This window comes from Equus quagga, chromosome 8 (genome assembly GCF_021613505.1).
Source record: "Equus quagga isolate Etosha38 chromosome 8, UCLA_HA_Equagga_1.0, whole genome shotgun sequence".
NCBI classification, from domain to species: Eukaryota; Metazoa; Chordata; class Mammalia; order Perissodactyla; family Equidae; genus Equus; species Equus quagga.
In genome coordinates, this window is record NC_060274.1 from 14,161,222 (window position 1) to 14,177,039 (window position 15,818).

The following is a 15,818-nucleotide window of genomic DNA, read 5'->3' on the forward strand; positions in this document are numbered from 1 at the left end:
CAGCGCGCAGGCGCCAACCCGCCAACTCGGACCACCGCCCGCCAGAGGCGCCTGCGCCAAAGCCCGGGGCAGGGGGAGGGGCGAAACTCGGAGGGAGAGAAGAGCGCGCCTAAATCCTAGAGAGGCGGGCTAAGTAAGGCTGGGGGGAGGGCTCGTCTTCCGGAAAGTCTGGATTCCCGGACGACCAGAGCCGCCGCTCACCGCACTCCCTCTTGTGAGATGATCGGAGAAAGTCGGCTACCCTTTGTACCCATCGGAGATCTTCTGACAGAAGCCGGAGCTGCCTTCAGGATGAAATCAGGACTCGCCGGAGGCCCGTTCCCACCGCCGCAGATGGAAGCTTGGCGGGGCCGCACATGCGTGGTAGGCAGCTCCACGTGCGGCCGGGTGGCTGCCTCCCCGCGCTCCGAGGCTCCGCCTCAGGCCCGCCCCCGGCCTCAGCATCTTTCCGGTCGCCCCGCGCCGCACAGAAGGAAGAAGGTGGGGCCTCGCGGCTCGGCCCCGCCTCCTCAGCCTCCAATTGGGCATGGGCGAGGGCGCTCCCTCCCACCGCCTTCCCATTGGAGCGCGCTTGCGAGCGGTGTGTCCCATTGGCCCTTGCGTATTTGGGCACCAAATTCAAAGATTTTAAAAGTACCAGCTGGCGCCTTTTAGAAGCTAGAGCACTCTGTGGAGCGGGCGGCCGGCTGTTCCGCCGCGGTCGCGGTTCCCTCACCTGAGGAGGACCCCACTTCCACTGGCATGAGCCGGCGTCCCTGCACCTGCTCCGCACGGCCCCCCTCCAGCTCCTGCTGCTGCAGCTCCAGCGCCCTGACAGCCGCCGGGCACCCTCGGCCCTCAGACAGTGAGTGAGAGGAGAGGGCGCGGGGCAGGGGGGCGCGCGATCCGGGACGGGGGCCCGGTGAGGGATGTCGGGGGGCCTGCGCCCCGAACCCGAGCCCGGGTGTGCGCCCCACGCTGGGCCTCGGGCGGGCGGCGGCGGTTCCTGGGACCGAGAGAAAGAAGGCTGGGATTCGGGGAGGGGAGGCCAGATGTGCCGAGACGGGATGGCGGGCCGGGGGCCGGCGTCCACGCTGAACCTGGACGCAGCTCCGGGGGTGCAGGTGGAGGCCTCCCCGGGCGCCCTTTTCCCTGGGAAGACCTGCCTGTCCCCACCCCACCCCCCGGCTTGAATGGGCGCCAAATGCTCCCCCCTCCCCCCTTGCACCCCGGGGCCCCGGCTCCGACAGGCCCGGAGCCCCCCAGGGCGGACCAGGCGCCCCCCAGCTCTGCCCGCAGCCCGGGGCCGAGGTGAGTCCCCCGGGCGTGGGCCGCCTCGTCTCGCTGGCGGGCGCGGGAGATTGCCTCCTCTTATCTCCCGCCTCCTCCGCCGGGCCCGCGCCCTCAGGGCCACCCCGTCGACCCCTCGGGATCGCCGGGGTCTCCCGCCAAATGGAGGGACCCCCCTCATCCCACTCAGCTCTGTCGGGACCTCCAAACAAAAACGCTCACTTTCTCCTTTTTTCCCTTTGCCCAGTCACCTACTTAGGCTCTAGGCCTGGAGTCCCAAAGCAACAGGGAAAAAAGCACTTTGTAATTCCTAACCGTGAATTTGTCTATATTTCACTGATTTTGTGAGAATGGAAGAATTCCTTCTTTTTTTTTTTGCCTGTGCTCCTGGAGAACTAGATCGTCTTTTATGCCAAAACTTGGACAGAATGGAAGGCACTCAAATGAACGCTTATTTTTATCCTCTTTGTTGCCATCTCTAAAGGAGAATCCAGAATCATTTATTTTACCTCAGAAATTACCAAAAGTATTTTTTTAATTGGCAATTCGATATTGTGATATTTGATAATCACCCAAAAAATGCGCTTTTCTTTAGAAAAAGAGTTTAGAAGACTCAGGAGAAAAAAAAAGGCCTTAATTTTAACAGGTTAAGTCTATTTCTAGAAGACCCAGGATAATGTCTCCCTGTGAAATTCTGAAGCCTGTTGGCTTTAAGAAGGGCTTTTTTGATTGTTTAATGCCACTTGTCTTTGCTACCTTGCTTCCCAAGAGAATATGTGCTGTCCCCTTTTGAATCTTTTCCCTGTTGACAAAATTTGAGGAAATGAAATAAAAAATTTGTTGTATCCAAATGTTTTTGTAAGTAGCCTTTTCTAAAATTCTCTCTTAGGGATTACGGCTGACTTGCAGGTTATGGCAGCATGCCTTGGGGCTCTCATGTTCTTAAGTAAGGGATGGCCATGCCTGATGTTGGGCACATGGTGGTTATTATCTTAGAGGGATTGGAGATTTAGAACTTAATTGTTTTAGCTCTGGAATAGCTGTAAGGTTTTTTAAGCCCTGTAGCCTACTTAACCGTGGTATTTTAATATGGAGTATCAGATTTATATTGGAAAGCTAAATGGGAGGTTAAATTTTGTACACTTAACTATAATATCACTTTTTCGTGATTGGGCTGTGAATTGGTAAATGAGAGGTTTAAAAAAAGCAGTGTGTTAAATCTTTACCAACTTTATGAGGTAGAAACTAGCATCTCCATTTTAGAGAAAATGAAAGAGATTAATTGAATGTTCTAGGTCACAAAGCCAGTCAAAAAGTTGAGCAAGGATGTTCTTTTGAATTTGGCTCTAATTCCTAGGAAAAGTATGTAGTATTCTGAAATGCATATTTCTATGTGGAAGTATGGTTTTTGCTACTTTTTAAATGTTCATGATTTTCAACATAGGGAATATGAAGGGATTTGGCTTACAAATAATGTGATGAAAATAGGTTCTATTTATTAGACCATGTGTGACAAGGACTCTGCCATGCATTTAGTCCAGTGTTATTTTCTTACTCCCATTTTATAGATGAGGAAACAGGCTTTAAAAGTTAACTTCCTCTGTTTTCCCCACCTCAGCAAAAGACACTTTACCTCAGATGCCCAAGACTTAATCCCCAGGGTATTTTTTACTTGGCTTCCTCCACTTCCAGTACATCAGCAAGCTCTGTTGACTCTATGCTCCTAAATAAATCTCAGATCTATCCAATTGTCTTTGTTTTCACTGCAGTCATCCTAGTCTGTGGTACCCAACCCTCTGGACTCCTGTAATACACACTTCTAACTAGCCTCCCTACTTCTACTTGTACCTTCCTCCAATTCATTCTCCACAGCTGCCAGTGATCTTTTTAAAATGTAAACCAAATGTCTCTACTTAGAACCCCTCAAAGGCTCTGTATTGCACAATGAATAAAATCCAGCTTACCCGAAAAATCCTGTAGACTGTTCTACCTCTCCAACCTTGTTTTTCAACCATCCTCCCCCAGCTCACTACCTTGCAGCTCTAAAGACCTTTCGCCTCCTTGAACACTCAGCAGGTATCCTTGCTTCCTTTGCTTTCCTCTGTCTGGAACTCTCCCACCAGATTCTCAGAAGACTTTCAGATCTCAGAGTGTCACCTCCAAAAGATCATTCCTGGCTAATTTCTTCCACCCTCCACACCTCGTCACTAAGTAGACATTAAATGAATAAAGTAGCAGAATTAGGCTCTTAACTTTCATCTATCTGATTCAAGAGGTCATGGAACCACGTAATATTTTCTTGGGTAAAAGCAGATTAATTATAAAACCATATTTCCCAAATTATTTAGGTACATTTTGGCTTGGTCATTGGAAAGCACTCAATTATGAACTAGTTAAAAAACATAGAATTAGCCTTTTACGATCTGCTTCAGCTTCTTTTTGTGTAAAAGGTGGTACTTATTCATTTTACTTTGCATCAATATTACGGAGATAAAAAAGTACATTACATACATTTCACATTTAAAACTAAATCTACACTTAGCATCCAGATTTTGAAATCAGTAAGAGGAACCAGAGTTACCTGGAGCAAAGACTGAATCTATGGTTAGAACAGGGAAATACAAGATGAGCCTGGAGCATCTTGTAGTGCTAGAAAGTAAGGAATGCTCCAAAAACAAAATAATGGAAGTATGTCAGATGGATGCAAATTTACAATTTTACAATGGCAAAGGGTGAAACAGTTTGAGCAACAACATATATAAGTAGTATTGGATTATAACCCAAAGTCTGTGAGTCTATACTCTTTCTTTATACTTTTCTCTCACTTCCCAGGTGAGATAGTGGAAAGAGCACTGAATTTACAGTCAAGAAGAGTGATCTGTCTCTCTTCACTACTTGTCAAATCTTGGGCAAGTGACTTAGCTGAGCTTCAGTGTCCTCATTTGTAAAAATAAGGTAAAACCTCTCCATCCTACTTCGAAAAGTTGTGAAGACCAAGTGTTTGGAAACTTCTAAACATTTATAAGGTATTTCAGTCATTAGCTCTAGATTTAAAGAATTGTCCATATTCAAAGAATGGTGTTGAATGAAAGAGGGTCTGTAGGACATTCTCCCAGTAACTGGGTTCCAAAGACTTGAGCAGAAGGAGAATGCTTTTGAAAAAAATTAAGAGTTTCTGAAGTACAGTTTCAGGCCTCTTCTTTCTAGGCAGCTAAACAAAGAAAAAGGTGTGTCATAGGTGGCTTCTACTCTTTTTTCCTTTCAGATAAGATGTGGTCATATGTAAATCATAGTTAATTTTTCACTCTTCACAGTGGAAGAGAACCACTCAAAATAATTTGTTCTAGAGTTAGGGTTAATTTGGGGGTTAGAGTTTGTGTGTTTTTTATTTACTTTTTATGCCTTTGAACTCTTAGTTTTTAAGGATAAGGTAAGGTTGACTGCGGTCCTTGAGCACATACTATGTGTCTTTCACTGTGTTAAACATTGGGAATTTAAAGAGTCTCTACGTACAAGGTTACTTTCTATCAAGGTGTCTTTTCATACTTTGACTTGAAAGGTTTTGCTCTAAGAAAAATGGTAGAGTTAATATGGACAGAATACCAATATTTAGTCCAGACTAAACCTACTGACTGTTACATACATTTACTTATGGGATAAATTGGTACCTACCCATGATTGGCTTGCAGGGGGGATAGTAGATGGAAGGGGTACATGTGAAGCATATGAAGTCCATACTTATCCTGGCATTCAGAACTTTCTGAGGTTTTCCTTACCTCATGTCATCCTCACTGTTCCCCTGTTCATATACTCTGCCTTCAGTAACGCTAAGCAGTTTTCCTGAACCTGTATACTATATTCCTTCCCAGAATTGTGCCTTGTTCAAGTTATCCTTCAGTGAATGCACTTCCCAGCCTCTACTGCCTGACAACATCCTAATCAGCCTTGAAGCAGTGGTTCTCATCTGAGGAATGGGAAAGATTTTGCTGCCACTGCCTTCCCCCTACTCCCAACATTTGGCAATAACTGGTGAATGCAGCCATTTTTTGTCTTCCTGCCTAAGGAATAGGGGCTGCTAATGGCATCAAATGGTAAAGACTGCTGAACATCCTATAATGCACAGGACAGCCCCCAACAACAAAGAATTTTCTAGTTGAAAATGTCAGTGCAAAGACTGAGCAACCCTGCTTTAAAAGATATTTTTAAATGCTGCCTGATCCATTATATCTTAATTAATTTCTTAGGCCCTGAGAGTGGAAGTGATGATATAACCCTAAGCAAGTCTTTGGCTTTTTTGAAACTTAAATTTAAATCAGTAACTGAATTCTAATGAATTATATCCAGAAATAATTGCATGATTTGTTAATAGTATCATAACTTGTTTTTCCCTTTAATGCTACTTATCATAAATAGCAAGTACATTATCTTCTCCAATTCTTTAAAACAACCAAACAGTCATTTCACACCCACTGCCCTATCACCCTCACATTCTTACATCTGGTCTTATACTTTTGGGAGTGTCATTCTTATTTACCAAATTTTACTTATGATTAGTAACTCAACTGTTGATTCTTCTGGTTCTTTGATTAATTATTCATGAGAAATCTTTGTTCAGCAATTAAAGATAGTAGAGCTTCTGGCACGTATTAGGCAAGATATAGGGAGATGTCCCTGCACTTGAGTTTATTATTCCGTAGGGTAGACAAACACTTGAAATATATCAGATTGTCCCCCAGAGCATCGATCAGAATAAAACTTAGAGATGAAAGTCGTGGGAGTTCAAGTAGACTTTAACTTATGGGTGCATAAATTTATTGCTTTTTCAGCCCTTTCTCCGAGCTACCCATAGATTTCTTGGTTAATTATCGTAAGGCTTATAATAATTGATAATGTTTAAATTATATACAAATGTTTTATTTGTTACTTTTATCAAAACTATTTTGACCCTTTCACATTCCCCTCCCCCACTGGTCTTAACCATTTTTGCTGTCAGTGGTTTGGGTTGTATGCTTAAGTCAAAGCTCACTCTAACACCATTGCAAGTCCAGGGTATAAACACTTGATTCCAGAAGCATTTGTGATTGCTGTGAGCGTATTTTGACCTCAGACCACACTCTTAATGCATCCCATTGCTTTATTTGTTCCATAAGCACAGATATTTGTTAAATAGTCCCTTTTTCCACTATTTTTTATTCAGTCAGGTATAAACTGTAAAAGTCAAATGTTATACAAGTCTAAAAGCAGTCTCTTCAGAAGTACCAGATGTATGTACTTACAAGATTTAAGTAATGTTTCCTAGTATTATTGTCACATCTCAATAATTAAACTTGGGTAATGTCACAGCTACATGGGCAATACATAGTGCTGAGAGAATGTGAAGTGATTAAGTCTGTATATGCCAATTTAAGAAGTGGGGATGTGTGGAAATTTTGCTATTGGAAAGTAAATATTTTATGTTCTTTTCATAGGTTATAAAGAAGAAAGTTCTGCTCTTTCTGTCAGAATGAAGTGTGATTTTAACTGTAACTGTGTTCATTCTGGACTTAAATTGGTAAAACCTGATGACGGTGGAAGAGCAGGTTCCTACACTCCTGCATATTGGGAAGGTTCTTGTAAAGACTGCATTAAAGACTATGAAACGTTGTCATATCTTGGGTCACCAATTGTGAGCCCCAGAATCGTAGAACTTGAACAAACAGACAACAAGCCCCTGCATAACAAGGAAAATCAACATGTGCAGCAATCACTTAACAGTTCAAATGAAATAGAAGAACTAGAGACTACTGGACTTTATGAAGACAGTGGCTATTCATCATTTTCCCAACCAAGTGGCCTCAGTGAACATGAAGAGGGTAGCCTTCCCCTCGAGGAAAATTCCAGTGACAGCCCACAATCTTGCCTCCTACAGACGCAAAACCCAGACCAGTATCCCAACAAACACTTTCTGCCAGCTCTTCATTTTGCAAAATTGGTTTGTTCAACATTAAAAAAGAATGCCAAACGAAATCCTAAAATAGATCGAGAGAAGTTGAAGGAATTTATATTCAGTGGAAGTTTTAGACTACAGAATATAATTGGCAGGAAAATGGGACTAGAATATGTAGATATTCTCAGTGAACTCTTGCGAAGGGATCTCAGACATGTCTTAGCAAATATTTTAACGCAGCTGAATGATATGGACTTAATCAGGTAAGTATTGCTGCTTTGAATGTATTGTTACAATCCACTGAACATTTTTGCTAGATGACTCAGCACCACCAGCTTGTGCAGACATAGTAGGATAGTCTTTTACATTGGTTGACTGAGGTGATGACTTTTGCCTCATTGCTAGTATTTTACTACCTCTGTGCCACTAAGGCGAAAGATAATTGTAAAAGTATGCATTTTAATCCAGTTACTTCAAATTTAACATTTATGCTATTAGAAAACTGCTTATCTCTTAGATTGGGGTCTTTGTTCCTTTTAGTTCTGAAATTTCTGATATGTAAGCTACGTCCTTCAGGCTTAACTGTAAAAGATCCGCCTAGTTCTAGTCTACAGGTCCAATAAGCGTTATGACTTTTGTCACGCCTGAAAGTATGAAATAATTTCTGTTCTTGGGCCATGTTCAATGTAGGGCTCTCCTAGGTTTGACAGTGATGAAAATACAGAGACCCACAAACAGATCTGCTTGTGACTATTTTTCCCAGTGTTACTTTACACTGGTCTGTATGAAATATAGCTAAAGTAAAACAGATATAATTATTGACTTTTAGTGTTGGCTAGACTCTTGAGGGATAATATCAACAGGTTCTACTTTTTCTGTTAACAATGGATTTTTTAAAATTGATTTCTGCCAATAGTGTGCCCTGGAGTATTTTGAAATTTGTCTACAACTTTTACTAAATAACTAATGTGGTACCATATATACAGTGGTGGCTGCTTATTGATGTTTGCAGATATTGTGAAAAAATGAAGTACAGAGCAGTGGTTCTAAGCCTGGATGCACTTAGAATTACTTGATGGGGAGGTTTTAAAAAAATACAGAACCCTGGCCTCCATTTTAGACCAATTAAACCCAAATGAGTAGGCAGCGGGCATCCTTAAATCTTAAATGCCTCAGGCAATTCTAATGTATAACCAAGTTTGAGAAGCACTGCTGATAGAAAGTTCTTTTTGCATGGCTGATGTTTCCATAGTATACTCATCTTAGCTTTTTGTGATGTTTTAATTGTTTCCTTTATAATCCTTTGCTTTTCCAGTGTATCTAAAGTGAGCACAACTTGGAAGAAGATTCTAGAAGATGATAAGGGGGCAATGCAGTTGTACAATAAAGCAATACAAAGAGTTTCTGTAAGTCTTTGCATTTGATGTTTTTATTTTAAAATATAACTGCTAGTACTCTTTACCTTTAGAAATAGAAGGGAAAATTAGGAAAGATAACAGGTAATTTGGAAATCCTTCTTTCCTTTTACAAAGCTTTTCAGCCTTTCATTGTCATTTATTTCATGGGTTTTCCCTAGAAATGCAATGTCCAAAACTAACGAAGGGAAAGTTAATCAGTTCTCAGATAGTGAGTCGACCATATAGGTAATCTTGGTTGCTGTTTGTGTGGTTTTTTCTCAGTTTCCAGGTAAATAGTAAATTATCAACATATTGAAGATTCCTAATGTAGAAGGGAGCTCACTTACTTTCCAAAATGCTTGCTGTCTCTGGAGATGTTTCTGAAAATCAAGATGAATACATGATTAAAGGTTGAGGCCCAAGTGTTGGGCAGACTTATGTCCAGATTTTGGTGTTCCTGCTTACTAGCTGTGTAACGTTAGATGGTATTGCTTAAATTCTCCAAGTTGAGCTTCTTTATCAGTAAGCTGGTGTTAATGGAAAATTTTCTAATCCAAAAGGGTTTTTGAATCCATTCGTGACACTGAGGTGATACTTAAACATGACTATTGCCATCTACTGGTGGTGGGAAGAATGACCTTTTGTTCTGACAGTAGTACTTAATAAATTATGTATTAAATGTTGTATAGACTAAGCATGTAAAGTGTTTCTCACAATTTCTGTCAATAACTTAGTTATTAGGCTTTAAATGTCTATGAATACTTGTGTGTGGCTGTGTGGAAGCATGTGCAGGTAAATTGGATGTAGGGCTAAATCCTTTGCATTCTCATTTGCCCTTTTTTTCCTTGGTGGGGAAGATTGTCCCTGAGCTAACATTTATGCCAGTCTTCCTCTATTTTGTTTGTGGGGCACCACCACAGCATGGCATGATGAGCGGTGTGTGGGTCTGCACCCAGGATCCAAACTCGCGAACCCTGGACTGCAAAAGTGGAGCACACAAACTTAACCACTACGCTACCAGGACAGCCCCTCATTTGCCCTTTCTTACATGAATAATCATAGTAAATGCTTGATTGGGGAAAATATAGGAAAGTATTTTTAAGTCCTGTTAAAACTTTTGTTTTTAATTAGGAAAAGAACATTAAATTTTCACCACAAGCTTCAACCAGAGAATATGCTATGTTCAGAACTCCATTAGCTTCTGTTCAAAAATCAGCAGCCCAGACTCTCTCCAAAAAAGATGTTCAAACCAAGTTACCTGACCCAGATTATCAGAAAGATTCTACTTACAGTCGACACAACGAGTTCTCTGAGGTAATTTTTTGTTCATCAATAAATTAGAAACGTGGGGCATTTATTGTTAAAAAGGATTTAGAGTAAGAAATGGAGAAAAACTTTAAATTTAATTATAGCATAATTAGAACTATTAGGAAATTATTGGAGATTTTATGTTGTCCGCTTTATTCTATTCAAAAATGTCGGAAGCCGTGAAACCATTTATAACTAACCAAAATAGGAAAGTAAACAGAAATGTCTTTCTATGCCAAAAATAATAGATGCCATTTGGCATTGTATGTGAAGGTTCAGTGACGTTAAGGTCTAATTTGGAAACACTAAGAGAAAAATGAAAAACCTTCCCAATTTTAAATTTTCTTATAAAACTGTTCATTAGTACATTTCACAATTGCTGCCTTTAATATCTGAGGAAGAGAGCTAAGCAGAAAAAGGCCAGCTTTCAGAAAATGAAGGCCACCTGTTAGATCTTCAAATCATTGGGTAATGTGTATTACAAGTTCTACTCACGTGGATAGTTTTGCAAACTTAATTTTTAAAGCCATAGTCTTATCTAATATTGAAATAAAATGTTGACTGTTTCATATGTTGGTCAATAAATATAAATTATGTATGATAAAATTTTCTGTCTTAAATGCTCATGATCTAATGACTAATAGAACATGTAAATTTATTCAAAAGCCATTTATTGAGCGTCTGCTATCTACCTGGTACTGCATAGATAAGAAAACATGGTAAGCTTTATAGTCTTATGATCTACAATGGAAGATGGCAACATAAAATAAATGCCATAAATATGATAGGTGCTTTTTTTTGGTGAGGAAGATTGGCCCTGTGCTAACATCGAGTGCCAGTCTTCCTCTAATTTTTGTACGTAGGACACCGCCACAGCATGGCTTGATGAGCGGTGTGTAGCTCTGTACCCAGGATGTGAGCCCATGAACCCCAGGCCCCTGAAGCAGAACATGCTTTACTTCTGCAGCCAACTCCTAAGTGACACTATGACACTAGTAAGACTTCACAGAAGGGGTGATTTAAGTTAGTCATTGATGTGTGAGTAGCATTCATGAAGTAAAAGCATGTTTCAAAGAACCACTAGGAAATAGCCACTGGACCAGTTCACAAGTGATGTTATTTCTCGTCCATTGAATATTGAGCTTGAGGGCAGGAGTTGTCTTATGTGTGATAATGGTGCTTCATACATGTACTGGGGAAGACGCAGAGGTGCCCTTCTTGTTTTTACTAAGTTACATTCCGTCCTTACTAAGATTTGTTTATGGATTTTCTTTTTTCTAGGTTGCCAAGACTTTGAAAAATAACGAAAGCCTCAAAGCCTGTGTCCGCTGTAATTCGCCTGCAAAATATGATTGCTATTTACAACGGGCAACCTGCAAACGAGAAGGCTGTGGATTTGATTATTGTACAAGGTGTCTGTGTAATTATCATAGCACCAAAGACTGTTCAAATGCCAAACCCGTAAAAACTAGTCATAAAATGGGTCCTTTGCCTGGAACTAAAAAAAGCAAGAAGAATTTACGACGATTGTGATCTCTTATTAAATCAATTGTAACTGGTCACGAAGGTTAATTAGAAAGTGTTAGGTTTTAATTTAAAAAATAAAAATAAATGTATTGTGAGTTTTAATTGTCTGTTAAAATCAATACAGTACGTGGGACTTTTCCCCCAGTGAATAAAGAGGATACACAACCTCTTAAAATATTTTACAATTTAATGTGAAAAAGTTTAAAATTTCTCAGTATAAATCAGAAAATTTAAATATTTTAAGGAAAAACGAAAACTGGTTAGTTATCTGATATTTGTAATTCAGAGGTAAAATAAAATAGATTCACTTTTATGGTAAAGAAAGGCCATGTAATTTTACCTAGACAATCTTAACTGTAAATTTTGTTTACCATCTATTAGCATTTGAGACATTTTATTTGCCTTACCAACTGAAATACCAGCTTCTGGAATCTTAATTTAAATGTTTTGTCACCTTTCTTAAACCTCTTTTTCAATACGTATATTTCCAAAAAAGTATCTCTTGTGAAATCTTGTTTATTTTCCTTATTTGTAGTCTGTGTTTTAATGTTTTTGAGTGTATGTAAATATGTCTATTTTTTCTGTCAAAGTAAGAAAATGTCTGTCTGTTTTGTATATACATGTAAAGGTAAATGTTGTTCCTGTTATGAATAAAATTATTACAAGCTTAATAAATACTGTGAACCTTTTCATTCTGATAAATACCTTAATCTTACAAACAGCTAAATTAGGAAGCCGTAGTAGACTGCCTTTGTATGTGTGAGGACATTGAGTGTTTCATTATGTGTCTACTCTTCTGAGGAGCTTGTGAGATTCCCAGGCTCCACTGACCCCAATTTTCTCCTTATTTGCAATATCTTGATAGTTGTAGAGCTGTGTCTTGAAATAGCATCTCAAGATGATTCAGTCCAAGGACACCATAGAACACACTTGGAGTATTATTGAAGTGTTAATCCATCCATCCCTGAAGCAGTTAAACTGTATGGGTTAAACAGCCACACACACACACACACAAAAACTACTACAAAGATGAAAATAAGAATAAAATCTTGTCTTTAACTGATTAGAGCATTTGTGCTACTAAAAGCCCAAGACAAGGACATTTCTTAAAATTCCAATTCTAAAGTTGAATATGTTTTAGTTTCGATTACAAATATGGAGAAATTATAAGAGCTTGAATGGAGACTAAAGGGCTTCTAAAGCTTCAAGGGTGGGCCTTACAGATCCTCTCAATAGGGCCTCAAAGAAGCTTAAGGGCTTTGCTCTTCCTCTCACGCAGCAAAGTAGAGGATTTATCTCAAATGGATTTGTTGGGTGTGTCTTTTGTCTAATGAAGTAAAACCTCCAATAAAAGAAACACTTTTTTTTAAAGCAGCTTTATTGAGGTAATGTGCATAATTTGACGTTTTGACGTATATACACATGAAGCCATCACTATGTTAAGGTAATGGGCATAACCATCCTCCAATTTTTTCATGCCCATTTGTAATCCCTCCCATTAGTTCCCAGGCAATCCCTGACCTTTCTGTCACTGTAGATAAGATTGCCTGTTCTGGAATTTTATGTAAATAGAATCATAAAGTATGTACTCTGACTGCTTTCACTTAACATTATTTTGAGAGTCATCCATTTTGTGTGCACCTGTAGTTCCATTCCTTCTGACTAAGCAGTATCCCCTTGGATATACAAGTTTGTTTATACATTCACTTGTTGATAAACGTTTGGCTTTTTTTCTAGGTTTTTGTTACTAGAAATAAAGGTACTGTAAACATTGTGTGAGTCTTTGTAAGTGGTGTGCTTTCATTTCTCTTGGGTACATACCTAGTAGTAGAATGGTTGGATTATATAGTAAGTATATGTTTTAACTTTTTAACAAAATACCAAAGTGTTTTCCAGAGTAGCTATACCATTTTACATTGTCAACAGCCATGTATGGGAGTTCCATTTACGTCACATTCTCAATACTTGAGTTAGTCAGTCTTTTTAATTTTAGCCATTCTAAAATTACGGTTTTAATTTAGATCTCCCTAATGGTTAAATGGATCATCCATACATTTTCTTTGGTGAAGTGTCTAGTTAAATGATTAGATTTTTTACATTGTTTTCTTACTGATATTTTAGAGTATGTATTCTGGATACGAGTGCTTTATCAGGATGTGTCTTGTCTCATTTTCTAAGCAGTGTTTTTGGAAGAGTTTTTATTTTTGATGAAGTCCAAATTATCAATTTTCTGTCTTTCGTGGATCTTGCATTTGCTGTTGTATCCAAGAAATCTGCATAGCCTAAGGACATACAGATCTTTCTCATTTTCTCCTAGAAGTTTTTTTTTTTATTGAGGTTATGAAAATTTACAACATTGTGAAATTTCAGTTGCACATTATTATTTTTCAGTCATCTTATAGGCAAATCCCTTCACCCTTTGTGTCCACCCCCCACCCCCTTCCCCTTGGTAACCACTAATCTGTTCCTTTTGTCCCCTGTGTTTGTTTATCTTCCACATGTGAATGGAATCATACAAAGTTTGTCTTTTTCTGTCTGGCTTATTTCACTTAACATAATACCCTCATGGTCCATCCATGTTGTTGTGAATGGGACAATGTCATTTTTTATGGCTGAGTAGTATTCCATTGTATATATACACTGTATCTTCTTTACCCAGTCTTCAATTGATGGGCACTTAGGCTGCTTCCACGTCTTGGCTATTGTGAATAATGCTTCAATGAACATAGGGGTGCGTAAATCTCTTTGAATTGCTGATATCAAGTTCTTTGGATAGATACCCAACAGTGGGATGTCTGGGTCATATCGTATTTCTGTTTTTAATTTTTTGAGAAATCTCCATACTGTTTTCCATAGTGGCTGCACCAGTTTGCATTCCCAACAGCAGTCTGTGAAGGTTCCTTTTTCTCCACAGCCTCTCCAACATTTGTTATTTTTCTTCTTGGTTATTGTAGCCATTCTAATGGGTATAAGGTGATATCTTAGTGTAGTTTTGATTTGCATTTTTCTGATGATCAGTGATGATGAGCATCTTTTCATGTGCCTAGGGGCCATCCATATATCTTCTTTGGAGAAATGTCTGTTCATATCCGCTGCCCGTTTTTTGATCAGGTTGTTTGATTTTTTTTGTTGAGTTGTGTGTGTTCTTTATATATTATGGAGATTAACCGTTTGTTGGATATATGATTTGCAAATATTTTTTCCAAGTTGGTGCGTTGTCTTTTCATTTCAATCCTGTTTTCCCTTGCCTGGTAGAAGCTCTTTAGTCTGATGAAGTCCCACTTATTTATTCTTTCTACTGTTTCCCTTGTCCAAGAAGACACAGTGTCTGAAAAGATCCATTTAAGACTGATGTCAGGAAGTATACTGCCTATATTTTCTTCTAGAAGTTTTATGGTTTCAGATCTTACCTTTAAGTCTTTGATCCATTTTGAGTTTATTTTTGTGAATCACGTAAGAGAATGGCCTACTTTTATTTATATGTGGCTGTCCAATTTTAACAACAACATTTGTTGAAGAGACTTTCCTTTCTCCATTGTATGTTCTCAGCTCCTTTTTCGAAGATAAGCTGGCCACAGATGTGTGGTTTTATTTCTGGGCTTTCAATTCCTTTCCATTGATCTGTGTGCCTGTTTTTGTACCAGTACCATGCTGTTTTGATTACTATGGCTTTGTAGTATATTTTGAAGTCAGGAATTGTGATGCCTCCAGCTTTGTTCTTTTTTCTCAGGATTGCTTTAGCAATTCAGGGTCTTTTGTTGCCACATATGAATTTTAGGATTCTTTGTTCTATTTCTGTGAAGAATGTCATTGGGATTCTGATTGGAATTGCATTGAATCTGTGGATTGATTTAGATAGTATAGACATTTTAACTATGTTTATTCTTCCAATTCATGTGCATGGAATGTCTTTCCATCTCTTTATGTCATCATCAATTTCTTTCAGAAAAGTCTTGTCATTTTCATTGTATAGGTCTTTCACTTCCTTGGTTAGATTTATTCCAATATATTTTATTCTTTTCGTTGCAATTGTGAATGGGATTGTGTTCTTGACTTCTCTTTCTGTTAGTTTGTTATTAGAATATGGAAATGCAACTGATTTATGTAAGCTGATTTTGTACCCTGCAACTTTGCTGTAATTGTTGATTATGTTTAGTAGCTTTCTAATGGAATTTTTAGGGTTTTCTATATATAAAGTCATGTCATCTGCAAACAGCAAGAGTTTCACTTCTTCATTGCCTATTTGGATTCCTTTTGTTTTTGTTTTTTTTTCTTGTCTCATTGCTCTGGCCAAAACCTCCAGTACTATGTTGAATAAGAGTGATGAAAGTGGCCACTGTTGTCTTGTTCCTGTTCTCAGAGGGATGGCTTTCAGTTTTTCCCCATTGAGT

At 39.2% G+C, this 15,818-nt stretch overlaps 1 protein-coding gene across 2 annotated transcripts; it reads left to right on the top strand.

The window, feature by feature from the left end:
* The first annotated feature begins 692 nt into the window (after positions 1–692).
* On the top strand, positions 693–12,066 carry FBXO5 (F-box protein 5). Of its 2 annotated transcripts, none has more exons than XM_046669886.1 (5): positions 693–844; positions 6,738–7,458; positions 8,511–8,601; positions 9,724–9,906; positions 11,182–12,066. In XM_046669886.1, the coding sequence occupies exons 1-5, from the start codon at positions 742–744 to the stop codon at positions 11,431–11,433; spliced, it is 1,350 nt and encodes a 449-aa protein (XP_046525842.1). In that variant the 5' UTR covers positions 693–741; the 3' UTR covers positions 11,434–12,066. The 2 variants fall into 2 exon arrangements, with proteins under 2 accessions (XP_046525842.1, XP_046525843.1); XM_046669887.1 differs by lacking the exon at positions 693–844 and adding an exon at positions 4,136–4,295.
* Positions 12,067–15,818: the final 3,752 nt, after the last annotated feature.